The sequence below is a fragment of the Melanotaenia boesemani genome, chromosome 6 (assembly GCF_017639745.1).
Source record: "Melanotaenia boesemani isolate fMelBoe1 chromosome 6, fMelBoe1.pri, whole genome shotgun sequence".
NCBI classification, from domain to species: domain Eukaryota; kingdom Metazoa; phylum Chordata; class Actinopteri; order Atheriniformes; family Melanotaeniidae; genus Melanotaenia; species Melanotaenia boesemani.
This window is the reverse complement of record NC_055687.1, coordinates 12,853,452-12,868,001: the sequence shown is the minus strand read 5'-3', so window position 1 is coordinate 12,868,001 and position 14,550 is coordinate 12,853,452. Positions and strand designations below refer to the sequence as shown.

At 40.0% G+C, this 14,550-nt stretch overlaps 1 protein-coding gene across 1 annotated transcript in view; it reads right to left on the bottom strand.

Annotated features, from left to right (window-relative positions):
* Positions 1–10,968, bottom strand: part of myom3 (myomesin 3) — a 62,365-nt gene extending 51,397 nt beyond the window's left edge. The window contains exon 1 of the mRNA XM_041988499.1: positions 10,862–10,968. Within this exon, the coding sequence (XP_041844433.1) occupies positions 10,862–10,968 (107 nt within the window). The remainder of the gene's footprint in view (positions 1–10,861) is intronic.
* Between the last annotated feature and the right edge of the window lie 3,582 nt (positions 10,969–14,550).

The following is a 14,550-nucleotide window of genomic DNA, read 5'->3' as shown; positions in this document are numbered from 1 at the left end:
TTCAAACAGCCAGCCATTCTAGATAAAGAAAAGGGCTTTAATGGATATTCTCTGTTGTGAAGAACTAGCAAGGTAAACATTGATGCTAGATACAATGAACTAAGAATCCATGAAAGACATCCATCTTTGCAAAACGATGTCAGTATTGTTTGTTACACTAATACTCCCTGTCATGCTGCAGCTCCAAAGTAAACCCCAAATGCAGTTCATTATGTTCCACTGTGGATTTGTGTCTCCGCAGTGTAAACTACTCCAGTGCTGACTTACATACTACAGTGGAATTTTATGATTCAAATTCAACTCCAATTCATAGGAGGAACACAAGATATATTCATATTTTTTTAATTTTTTGTAATTTCAATAATCCTGTGATGAGGTTTAAATTAAGATAGAAGTTTTATTGGGAGTACTTTAGTTCTCAGTAAACTAAGTGCATCCCATGTCTTGTGCGAAAAGCATAATCTGGCTACTCAAGCAGTGCAGCATACTGTATGACCTATTTTAACTCAAGTGTGAGATAGAAGTATTATAACCATAATCAGCTGCTTCTGCTTGGTCAGTGTTCCCCTTTTCATCACTGGTGTACAAACACACACGCTATTGTCCTTAGGGAGCTTATGTAATCAGGATCCTAAGCCAAAGGATTTTGGATCTGTTTAATGATTTGTTTACAGTACGGTGGTGATTTTATAAATTATGGTGTTAAGCATAGAGTCATCTACAACTTTCAGTTTTTAACAATGTGTTTGTGTCAGCTGGTAATTAAGTGTTTGTGTTCCATTTAATGAGTTCGAACACAAATGGGATGAAAACAGCAGCCTGTGGACGAGGACAGTGAAGTGATCGTTAATCAGAAGCATGGCCTTTTGCTCTCTCTTTCACAAGAGACTTTAAGTTATCTCTGTCATGTGTGTGATACATGCGCACACATGATAGAGACATACATGCAATAGACACTCGTGAGCATACACTGCAGCACAAACCCTCTGTATGGAGCACCAACAATAAACTGAGTTGACCTTTTCTGTGTGCACCCCTATTAACAGGAGAGTGCCATTTGGTGGTGACAAGGTCTCTTGTGACACAGGGGTTGATAGACATATTTGTAACAGGAGGAGCAATATTTCAGCTCTCCCTTTTTATCCACAGACGAGTGCCATTCTTAACAAGAATATTTAACAAATATAGTAAGAAGATATACTAAGTTTAGGGTTTTGTTCATTTTCATCTATATTTATAAACGCACCTTCAATGCCAGGGGTGGGTAGGGGGATTAAAATTTGTGGGCTTGATGTGTATGTTTACCCAGGTGTATGACACAATCCTTGACTACCGTTGCTGCTAATATCTGGCTTAAGGCATTACTTTCAACAAGCCATTGTATAAACTGCATGAAAATTGACACGACTTCTCGTTTTCTTTTGTTTGCAAGCAGGGGAATTTCCATATTTCACTGTGCTTGCAGAGCAACTTCTGCTTTTCCCGTCTTATTTTCCTCTGCTTTGTTCAGGTTCCCTCTGAGAGTGTGCTCAAAGGCTTGCACCGTTAAATAATGTAATCACAAACCTGCAGCTGGGCAGTATCTGGGATCAGTCCAGCTGCAACCTTACCTGGAGACACAAATGCTCAGGATATGCATAAAAACACACAACCAGTAAAACCAAAGAGTTGCTTGCACTCTGTGCTGGTAAAATGCCAGGTAAGTATTTATGTTTTTATAAACACCAACAGACTTCCTCAAAATGTTAACAGGAGGAAATAAAAAAGAGGAAAAACTCAATAGTATGGCTGTCCTTATTGTTATATGAATGCCAGCATGTTGACAACAACAAAAAAAGTACTACAAGCTATTGTACAAATATGAAAAATGGAATCATTGTTTGCGAAAAGGTCAACTTCTCCGTGTTTGCTAAACCTACCCAGACACTTTTTGGTTTAATCTAACATGAAGATAAATCTCTTGCTCCCAGTGATGATCTAAATATAGATTTAACAATACACCTGCTTAGTTTTTCTTTTTTTTTTTCTTTTTTTTTAAAAGATAGACGTGTCCTCTAATTTCAAGCTGAACTTAGTGTGATGGAATAATTGCTTGTTTTCATCATCTCTGAGGATAAAAATGGGTCTAATTCTCTTTATTCTAAAATGGAGATTGGAGACCCATGGGTTAGCCTAATTTAATAACACACAGCAAAGCAGGCTGTGAAAATGAAGGCAAATATAAGAAGACCATTACCTCAGGTCTGGATTGATTTCTGTTAGATTTTATTGAAATCATCTGGGTGCAGTACTGTGCGTGCTGTGTAATATCTTTTCAGCTGTAGAGTAATTTGATAGCCCTACTATATTATAGGTGTGGGAATCTCTAGGCACCTTTTGATTTGATTAGATTACAATTCACTGTTTATGGTAAGCCCTATGACTACAAGATGTGGCTAATTAACTATAAGGCACAACGGCTAACAATTTCTCAACACCAAAACAGGAAAAGTGTAGCAGCATACTTGTGGTGAACTAATACAGATTTCAGCACGTTTTAAATCACTGGCAAAAATAACAGAATTCAACCAACAAAATTTTATTTGCCATGAAAAGAATAATCACTCATTCTTTGCTCTTTTCTGGAGAACACGAGAAACTCTGTCAGTCATCTGTGAATGTTTTTTTTTTTTAAGGAATGTGATAAAGGATTTGGTCTTATCATAGGGTGTGGGGATCACTGCATGAATAAAGTCTATTTAAAGGTGTGTGTTACAGCTGGATGTTAGAGAGCACAACACAAAGTCCTGGCTTTATTAGACTACATTCAGAAGCAAATGTTGCAATAGTTTGTAATTTACTTGACCCTTTCTGAATTAAGATGAGGCTTTGACATTTTTTGGTCCTGTGGTTAGCAGCTGCTATAACTGGATTTTACATTTTTCTCTGCTGGAAACTTATGATGTCTAGTGTATGTCCTTTGTCCAAAATATTTAACTTAAACTACATAAGACATACAGAGGCCATAAGTTAACTTTTAATGGATGGTTCCGGTCAGAAAAATTGTATCTTTAAGAGCAGGTTGAAGGAGAGAGCAGAAGGGAAGCTATTGCCGACTTTCTGTTCAGCAAAGCCTAAAGCTCATCAGAATCAGACGTACTTTACGTTCCCATAAAATGAGGTCAGTTTACTAGTGGACCCCCCCCCTCCTAAAAAACAAACACTTAGAAAAAAAAAAACAAAACAAGATGACAATGCCAATATTTTCAGTCTGTCAACTGTTAAAAAAGAAAAAGTAAAAAAAAACACAGGTCACCACAGAATCCATATCTTATCCCTAAGGAGAATCAATTGGAATATGTGGAGCAGGGTGCGAACCACAGGGGAGCTGGGGGAGCTATAGCACCCCTTAATGAAACATGAGCTCCCATAGAAACAGGATTTATGAAATGTTGGGGGAGCTATATAATACTGACAATAAAATGTATGCTGATTGCTCACAAATTCACTGTAGCCTAAAGTATGACTATCGATGCTATAATTATTGTGACCACTGAAGCGTGGGGGCGCTCCAAGTTAAACTTCCTGTAGATCTACGTTAAATACAAAATAAAAGAAGTAAATGCGTAAAAGGTAAGGTAAGACCTGCTTTAACTATTTACAATATGGGAAACTATCATTGCTCATTATATTGTCTATGGCAAGCATCGCTGTGTACGTGTGTGATATGTGGGGAATATTAACTATGTAAGTTGATCTTCGCAAAAAGAGTGGTAAAAATTTTTTTTGCAAGGGACATTTGCACCTGTTATGTATTGTTGCATAAGAGTTGTTAACCATTATGTATTGGTACGCTTATGTTCTGTGGGGCAAGCTGTAATATCAGCTGGCATCATGTTCTTACTTGCCGAAAAAAGATAGGAAATGCAAAAAAGCGGCTCCCCCTAAGCCCACGGTATGGTTCGCACTCTGATGTGGAGTATACTTAACACAACAGCCTGACCTTCTGTTAGCGTGCTATATATGTGCATGTGTAAGCTTGAGGTTTTTGTCACAGAGCTATGTGGGTCTCAGTGACATGTGTTTGGGGACATTGTATGTGAATGTGTGCTGCTAACAGCTTCCTTCTGTAGTCCACAGAGTGTAGTTGAGTGGATATACAGTAGTAGCGGTTTAAAAGTTCCCATCCAAGCTGAAAGCCAGCCGAATACCTGCCGGCTTCCAGCCCAGTTCCATTCCAGTTCCAGCCAGCTGCCTTCCAACTTCCAGCCGCCAGAGAGGCCCCCTCCTTCTCCTGGGAGTGTCGATGTTTTAATCAAACTCCACCCATTCCTTGTAATATAGGGTAGACCCAGAAGATGGCGCTTCTCTCACAGACTTCTCATCGCCCGTAGTCTGTCAGATTTTATCTGAATTTACACTGACAGGCAGAGGCGCCACTCAAAGCACCTCTGATGGCCAGTCACAATTCATAAAAATGCATAAAACTTAATACATAATCATCGTTTGACGTGGAATGTGAAATTGTAACATGCTTGTGCGCTGCCAATTGTTTTATTCAGAAATGAATGCTAGTAGGTTAACCTTTCAAATACTGGATCACAGCCCCTAGCTCTATTCTCAATAGGATGTATTTATCATACTGATTAATCTTTTAATATTAGCATTATTAACATAGACAAATCAGATTTGGATCAAGCAACACAGAATCTGTTTGAGGTAGCTAGGAAGGGTTATTTTATTCTCATATTATTTATTTCACCTCCATAAGAAGACAGGGCGACAGATAAAAGCCCCACGCAGGATCGGAGATAATTTCTTCCACTTCAATGTGTCTAATCGCGGGGGGACATCCAACACTCGCTGTGCTGCGACTTCCTGCTCGCCGGGAATCCCGATTACGTCACCCCTCCAGGTGGGCTATTCCCCGACACGCTCTGATTACCATTCCAAAAGGTACTGTATGCAGCCCCCAACTTGAACATGCGCCTTCTTCAACATTCGCACTTGCTCCAGAAAATTACCATCTCTTAGGCTCCTCCACCACCACTTTGACTGTGGATTGATACGTAAATGAGCCGCAATGAGGCAGCTGAACAAGTGACCCAGTTTTGTGATTGTTGCACATTGGGTAAGAGTGGTCAAACGAGTCCAGTTTGTGTTGTCATGCTACCAGAAATTCAGTAGGCTAGTCGGTCCTAATGCAGTGAATTTCCATGTTAATGTTGCCAAATTCAATAGCATAGCAAGAGATGAAAAAAGAAACAACGATATTTCTTCAACATGTTAACCAAAATATTTACCTCTTAAAGCATAAACCAAGTATTTACAACAAGCAGTGTGCTTTTTAACGTTAACGTGTGCCATAGCCTACTGCACCGCTGTTCCTCCTTCCAAGTCTTCTTTTTATTATATTGTTGTTTTATCATCTGAATATACTACAACAACACAGAGAAAATATATGAAAGTTTATTTTACGCTGGTATTTGCGCAGCAGAGTTTTCTGCCGCCGGATTTGTAGTCCAGGAACGGAGAACACAGCTGCTGCCAGGAAAGGTGGATTACATTTTGTTAAAGCACAGCAATCTCCGAGTAGCCTATTATAAATACCCTCTCAGTGGCAAAATAAAACACACTGGTCTGGTTTAGTCTTCACTCTGAAATGGTTCAGTCAGAGGAATATAAAGCTGTTTTAAAAATGTTGAGCAAGCTTAAAATAAACATTCATAGGCTATCTATGTGTTTTAGATTAACACAATGATAAAACAACAATAGGCTATAATAATGGAAAAGAAGCGGTGCAGCATGGCAATGATGCGTTAATGGCTCGGGTCGCGGGTTAAACATCAGTCTGGTTCGGATTTAAATGGAATAAATACATTGGTGACGAGTCGGGTTCGGGAGTCATTCTAACGGGTTAGAGCAGGTATGCGTAGCAAAACGGAACCGTGCAGGACTCTGCTCTAAGCAGTTCGGACTTGGTTGACCTGGAACCATTTGACAATAAAATCTGGAGCCATCCTGCAACGCGCTCGCTTAGGCGTCCAGTTAAACCGTGTTTATTCAACCAGTCCCTACTTCATTGCATTCATTCTTTCCTCATAGCCTACGTGCACATTTTTTTCAAGATTGTTTATGTCAGTTTTGTTTTGGAAAATGAAAAAGGAGTCTTTGCGCAGAACTTATAACATTATTCTAATCTTGCCACTTGCCTATTTTATTATTGTGTATTTTTTGTAATAACATGTAAATTCACTGCATAGGAACCAACTAGTCTACTGAATTTTGTGTGACAACACTAACAGAACTGTTTTGACAATGCAACAATTACAAAACTGCGGCTCATTTACTTATCAATCCATAGTCAAAGTGGTGGTGGAGGAGCCTTGGAGATGGTAATTTTATGGAGCAAGTGTGAATGTTGAGGAATTTAGCCTTTGTTCAAGTTGTGGGCTGCATATATGCAGCCCACAACTTGGTATACCTTTCAGAATGATAATAAACAGAACAAGACACACCAAACCAGGAGCTAAGACCACGAAGTTCAGCATCATGCTTATCTATCTTTGGCGTTTTTACACCAACATTTTTATACACTGGATAATGATAATAATTATCGATTAAAGTCACGGATAAAACTGCTGTTGTTAAAACACACCCATCTCTTACAAAATCTAAAATGTAAAACAAAATAAACAACAAACAAAAAATCTGGATCACTGTAGAAATATCTTTATTCATTGCTGATCATCTGGCCATTGAAGCGTTTTTATTTGGAATTGGGAACAAATATTTTCCACCCTGTTATATTCTGTTCCACTCTGTTATGTTCCATTCCACCCTGTTAGTAAGGTGTTTTTTTAATTTTTTTTTTTTTTTTACTAAAAACATTGAGGACTGTGAACCTTGTTGCACCATATTAGGAAGTGAGGAACATTAAATTGATTTTGCTTTTCTGTTCCCAGGTCAAAAGGAATGTAATTATCTCTCATTTGAAATACTTGATTATGCTTTCCTTCTTGCCTTTGTGGAAACAGAAACGTGATAATCTCTCACTTGAAAGCAAGCTGGGCGTACAATAGTGTGATGACGATGAAAACTCACATGACCAATGCTCAATAAAGGGTACATGAAAATGTGAGAAATGGTCAAAAGCACAAATACCGTTTGTGGTGAGTGAAACTATACAGCACAGTCCACAAGGCTCTTTTCAAGCACACTCCTCCCCCCAAGGAGTATGCTTGAACAGCTAACGGCAGGTAATGGCTGTGTTTACAAATGTAAAGGTGCTAATTGTTGGCCATTGAATTGTTAATTTCAAACCGGGCAGCCTTTTGGTTGTACTCTGGGCATGGTAGAGGGATAAGAAATCTCTGGGTTTTCTAGTGTTAAACACTGGAAGCGTCGCCAGCGGTCTTTTGATGACCGCCAGTCACGCTACCATGCTTATAGTGTATTAAAAACTAAACGGCTGAACCTGGTATTTTAGGACTTTTATTATATAGTTGTTGTCTATAGTTTTACCTGCTTACTTGTTTGGAAAAGTAAACACATCAATATTTACGAGCAGTTTAGCACGTCTAAACTTCCACAGAGCCGCTCAGGGAGACTCTTTCTCAGCCAAACTGTCGTATATCACGGCTATGGAGTTGTAATAAATGGCCGCCCTACTCTGCTTCTGATTGGCTGTAAGATCACAAACCCTGTGTGATGATAGGCTGCTGGTTCCTGTCATTCCTACCAGCCTTTGCGCATGTGCCTGCTTCAGACAGCGGGCAGGCAGCTGTCCCACCGCTGAGACACAGTTGTATGACGTTTTATCACGTTTTATCACTAGATCGCTATGAATAAAATCCAGGGACACTTCATTTCACAGTATAAACCATTTATTTACTTATCTACTTAGGATAATAGCACTTTGAGGCCTAATTCAGAATATAGGTTGGGCTGGGTCCGGACTTTTGTGATCCCTGCTTTACACATTATCAGTATTATGTTATTTTTACCTGCCGATATTACGTTATGATTTTGTCAATATTCAGTTATGCAGCAGCTGTATCAACCCCCACTGTGAATAACTTACGTTGCAGTCAAATGACCGCTGGCAGCGCTCCTCGGGATGTTTAGAAAGCTCGCTGCTAGTGACATTCACCACTTAGCCGACTTGAGGAGGTTGTGCTTTGCCTCATAACACCATTAGCTACACATGTCGGCTTTTTTGATACATTTATTTGACGCCATTTTCAAATCAAATCATTTTTTAAATGTTGGCAAAAATGCAACAAATGAGCGACACAGCTCATTATAAACTGTTTAGAGAGCAGCAAGATCAAATCACTGCTCCTCCCCGTGGACAAAAGAGGGATTGCAGCTGTTTTTTTACTTGGGCTGCTTAGGGGCAGAGCCTCGCTGACGACGTCATTGCGGGGCATTACATTACCCCCACAGACCTGTGAAGGATCGGCCAAGGATCAGTCAAGCACCAGTCAAGGACCAGTCAAGGACCAGTCAAGAACCAGTCAAGGACCCATCATGGAAACAGGGGAACTTTTAAACCGCTACTACTGTAATGTCTCATTGTGCTTAAAATAAGCAGGATGCCATATGGTTCTTTCCATAAATACTTGATACCATTTGTCAACTGAGAACAAATCATTGGTTATTGATCAGGACATCTTTGCCCATGTTATGCAGCATAATAGAAATCAGACAATGTCTAATGTATATGTCTGCTCCACTGCAGAGAATTGCTTTCCAGACACACACCAGTATTTTACTGCTTGTGTTTCATGAATTTTAAAGCATCGCTCTTCTAATACCAGTTCAGTGATTTGGTGTTTGTTTTCCTTTTTGAGATGCTAAAAATTGCCTCTAAGAAAAGGCGCTTCATATAAGTGAGTTTTCTGAACACACCAGCTGAATCTTGAATCTCGCTGGTTCAAGCGTTGGCCGGGGGGAGGTTCGAAAAGTTGGCTTTCTGTTTGGAGTTAGCATGTTCTTCCCTATGTATGTGTGGGTTCTCTCCAGCAGTGTTGTTTTCGTCAACAATGACCAATTTATTTCGTTGATGAACCTTTTTTTCATGACTATAATGTGAGATGACGAGCTAAAAATGGCTCTCCGATGACGAAAACATGACGAGACGTTTGTGAGATTTTGTTGACGAGATGAAAGTGTTCAAGGGCTGATTGTCCGACATTAAAAATGCACATTTCTGCCTATTGTGAGCGCAATCTGTCAGTCAGCAATGATGCTGCACCTTGGCCATGCCCACCACCAAACGTGCAGCGCACACAGACAAGTAGTTTATTCATTCATATGTTAACCTTTCCCATTTTCCTCTTCTGACCGTGGTCGGAAGACACGGGGGAGATCCTTCTTCTCCAGGGCCGAAGTAGCATTCGCTTCGGGGTTAACTCCCTACGCTCCTCTCTACACTTGTTAACCAGGTGAAACACAAGGAAAGGAAGGCAGCGGCTGTGCTGAGAAACGGCTTTATTACAAGACCTTGTTCATACTTTTTACACCACTTCTCCGCTCTCTTCACTCCCCATGCACGTTTTCCTCCACGTGCACGTGCACGTTCACTCACACTCACACATGCACTGAGCTGGCTGAACCACACACACGGCAGTTAGACAAATCCCATAACACATAGATGAATCATGACAGCAGCGTCGACAAAGGGGTTTGGTGGAAGCGACGAAACGATATATGGACATATTTAATCCATCAGAATTTCACTGGCAGACCAGGTCAAGTTGAGCATGTGTTCCTCATCCTTTGCTCATATTTTGGGCATGTGTATGTTCAGGGCATGTGTATGTTCAGGGTGTAGTATTGCACTTCAGAAAATTCTCAGAAATAAAGCCACAGTTACCAAGGTAAGGCTGTTGTTGCTCTTTGCTTTTTTTGGAGTAATTGATTACAGTATTTGCTGTTGGTTGGGAAACCTAAGTCTAAAACCATTCCTTTTAATTTTGTAATCATTGATGAAAATAACCAAACAACAAGCTCACAATGTGTTGCTACATGTTGAACATGTAGATCAACTATTTTTTTTGTGTGACATTTTTGTATGATGAAGTAGGGCATCAATTCATGAAAAAAGCTGAAATATAGAAATAAAAGGTTTCTGCCCAACAGCAGTTGAGTATAGCACGGCAGCATTGCATCCTTGTTGATGGGAAAGTCTTGGCTAAAGCTATCAGTATGGTAAAGGATCTGGTTATTATGTAAAAGTATTAAAGGTAACTTGTTTTATTTGACTAAATCTAGACTAAAACTGAGATGCCTGCCAAAAACAACACTGCTCTCCAGGTACTCTGCCTTCCTCTCACCGTCCAAAGACATGCATGTTAGGTTAATTGGTTACTCTAAATTCTCCCTAGGAGTGAGCATGAGTGGTTGTTTGTCTCTTTGTGTTGGCCCTGCGATGGACTGGCGACCTGTCCAGGGTGTACTCTGCCCCCTGCTTGCTAATAGCTGGCCTAGGCTCCAGCTTCCCCATGACCCTCAATTGGACTAAGTGAAATAAAAGATGGATGGATGGATAATTTCACATCTGGATTGATACAAGGATGTATGTTGAATATGATACAAAATAATCCTGAGTGCTATATTTATCATAATTACGAACTTGGTGCAAATGCTTTAATTAGATTTGGTGGCAAATGAGATGTGTGGCACAGAAGAATAATGTTTGACTGCAGTGATAAAACCTTTAGGACCCCTTTGTGTTTGACTTTGGTCTTTCTGTCAACTTTGTAAATAACAGAATTACAGAATCTGAACAAATCCTTCATGACAGCTGAAATTCTCAATAACAAAGACAACCTTTTTATCCAGTATGTATGTATGTATGTATGTAAACTGTTTGCACCTGGAAGTGAAGGTCCGCTTCTTGATCTGAGAGGACATCTGCATGCTGTGAGTCATCTGGGACGACTGCTCCTCCTGTTCACGTTTCATCACCATCCTGGTTTCCATAGTAACCGACCCCAACTGGCACCTGTGGTGGGAGGGGTTGAGTCAGGAGTGAGTTTGTGGAGTTGTGTAGGAGGAAGTGGGAGTTAATGAGAATTACACACCAAAGGCACTGTGGTCCAGATTGGCAGGTAACTGCATGAGGAGTCACATCCTGAGTGGCCTAAAGCTGTGTGTTTTGAGACTGAGTTCAGATGAGTAGTTAAGTTGGTTTATATTTTGATTTTATATGAGACTTTATAGGCACAGTTTCAGCTTTCCTATTTCATATTGTCAGTGTGTAGGTTTATAAAAAATTCAGCATTCTTATTTGAGGTGAATTAAACCCAAAGTGCAAAGCATATCCAAAATGTAAAATAACACTCTACTTATGCCAACCAAATTAACTAACCACTGTTTGCGTTCCAAACAACGCAGAACGTTTGTCAGTGCATGATTTCCTGGTACACTGATTACACTAATGCACACGTCAGAGCTCAGCTAACGCAGTGTTGCCAACTTAGCGACTTCAGCGCTATATTTAGCGAGTTTTCAGAACCCTCTAGCAAAAAAAACAAAAAAAACAAAAAAAAGCCACATAGGGACAAATTTAGTGTCCTTTTCAGGTGTTATAGGAGACTGATGTGAAAGCACCTTCTCAATGAGCCACAGGTGTTGCCGCAGGCCCCTCGCCCATCCAAAAACACTTACAGACCCTTGTCCACAGTTAACCTTATTATCAGCTTAATACAAAATTTTGTTTTTTTTTTAAGTTAAATAATTCAGGTTATACCAAATGCTGTGAATGTAAAGTTTTACGTTCTTTGTTGTCCAATGTAGTCTGGTTTAAGGTGCTGCCATCTTGAAAAGGTGTGCAACATTCCCATGTTGAATGAATCACCCTTTTGTGGGCCACCGAGCCACTAATACTCCATCAGCTGAGGTTTGCCGTGCTTCTGCCCACACTCTGCCTGTCATTAATCATGTGGCTGCTCTGGGGAAGTGAAAGCAGAATGCGCCCAACAAACAGAATCAGGTTGCATGTGAGTGATAGCTTCATTCACCCATTCCCAACAGAACCCACCTGTGTTAGCACCACAATGTGGTATTTCTCCACCTCTCTTTTGATTACCTTGTGGAAAACATTGGAGAGTTAGAGAACTGGTTAATACGCTTGCGGGCTAGCTGATTCCCCCTGCCGCTTTTTTTTTATTTTTATTTTTTTTGATGTGCAAAGAGATTTATTTGAGCACTGTTAATGGCAGGCTGAAGTATGGTACATTAAAATTGATCACTCCATAGGTAGGCCAGGATCATGGGGTTCCTGTAGGAAAAGAGGAAAAGCAAAGTGGTACAACTTGTACACACATTACAGTTTTTATTCTCTGGAGGACATTACACAGCTTGGTTTGGTATATAGAAAGTGTAAAAGTGAAGGAGACACAGTGATTTACCGTTCTGCTCGCTGAGGAAGAAAGGTCTGAACATGTTAGGAGTTTCCTTAATGCCATCCCCCGAGAATAATTAAAAGCTACATCCACTAAGGCTATCAAAAGAGGAGACTATAAAGAACTCAACTCGCTGGAGAAATGAGCAAACACTCTTAAGAGAAACAACATGAGAAACGAAGCCTCCCTGAAGATGCAACAGCAGACTAATTAAAAGCATTTTGCAGATGTATTGGAACAGTGTTATCATGTAAGGTAATATAACTGGGGTAAGGATAAAAGAAAAAAAAAACTTGCTTGCTGTAGATCAAGGTGAAGTTTGAGTAAATGGAAATCCCACTCACTTCTTTTTCAAAAGGAAAACCGGAGAAGTCTTCAGGATATCAGTTCTTTAGCATGTATATGTCCCACTTCCTTTTCTGCCTGTCTCTAAGATCCTGTTCAGTCTTGGTGTCTCACCTCTCTTTATTACCTCTCACTTTCTGTCTATGTCCACCTCACTCTATTCTGTCACTGTTTATGAAGCAATGAGGGTGACCCTCAACACAAAGTGTCCTTCAGTGCCAAGTATGTGGACAACACAATGCTCTCTCATTCTTAAGTTGGTAAATATAGATCAATGACAACCCCTCGTCCCCATGCACGCTCAACTTACTCCTGCTCTTGGTCCTAAATGGACACACAAAACCAACACAGGCAGACACAGTGGCAGAGATCATCATCAACAGCCGTATCGATTTAGAGACATCTCTGTGGACAAGCTGCTAAGAGATGACACAATATATCCCTGTACAATGAAGCCTGAGCAGCTGAGAGTAACAGCTGGAATGGCCTCAGTTCTGCAAGCCGCTCTATAGTTTCAGGCCTCTCGGTGTGCTTCCATCTGGTACAAATGTTAGAAATTTCAAAGGCCAGGAAATGACAAGCAGAGTAAGCTTTAAGGGGGAGAGGGAGAATACAGGGAAAATATGGGAGAGAGAATAGAAAGCTATTAATGGGAAAATGAGGAGGAAAGAACATGTCAATTAAGTAAAATGAGACTCAAACCATCTGGCTCGTTCTCCTTGAAAATATGACCTTCATCTTTGTCTTTGAAAAGAAGGTGTTGATAATGATGTAGCAACACCTGAGACTCTCCAGCTGATCCTTTTCAGGGTCAGACTGAAACATATCAATTGTAGGTACACAACAAACTTACAATGCTTACAGTCCTGGCCACGTGTCTTGGCAGTGAGTCTTTTTTTTTTATTTTATTTTTTTATATTGTTTTATTACTTAAAAAACAAACAAAAAAACCAAGTACTGAATAATTAAAACCTCAAGGAGACATGTTCAGCTGTGGGGAAGAAGACTTCAGAGCCAGGATCATCTGAGGAGTTGGGTACAAATCAAGTTGGCAGCAGCAGACAAAGACTTGTGGACAATCGCCCATGTTGACAGGCAACATAGAAGCCATTTCTATAGATAGATAGATGGATAGATAGATATTAAAAGCAATGAGAAATATAAAGAAATGCTGAAATGGCAAAGTTAGTAATATTTTAGTCAATGCCAAACATTTTGGCTGGGACTGAAGGCAAGTTTAGTTGTATAGCACAATTCCACAACAGGGTGATTCAAAGTACTTTACAGAATACAAGCAGCATAATTTAACATTAAAAACAAAAGAAAAAGGAAAAAATAATTGATAAAAACTGTATTAAAACATGATCAACGTAACGATGGACGGATCAGGTTACCAGGTTTTAATGACAAAAGGATTTTAGAGATGAGTTGGCTTACGCAGAGAAAGCAAACACTGGTGTAGCAAAAATCCACCAGGGAGTCAAGACCGGGAAGATAGTGAGGAATAGTCCAACAATATTGGATGAGGTTCAACAGGTAGTGAGTTCAGTGCTGGAGTATATATAGCCAGGTGAGGAGACTGGTTACAGGTGTGAATGATCACTATGATTGACTGTGGTGTTGTATGGCTGGAGTGGGTGTGTCCATGGCTGAGCCTGGTGCAGGTGTAACAATCAAGTTTAAAAATTCAAACTTACAAAGAGAATAAGTGTTAATACATATTAACCTAATGCTGCCAAACAGAATAATAGAATAAATTAGGCCTGCAACAGTTATTACATTGTCTTACAAAATTACCATTTTATATAAGGGA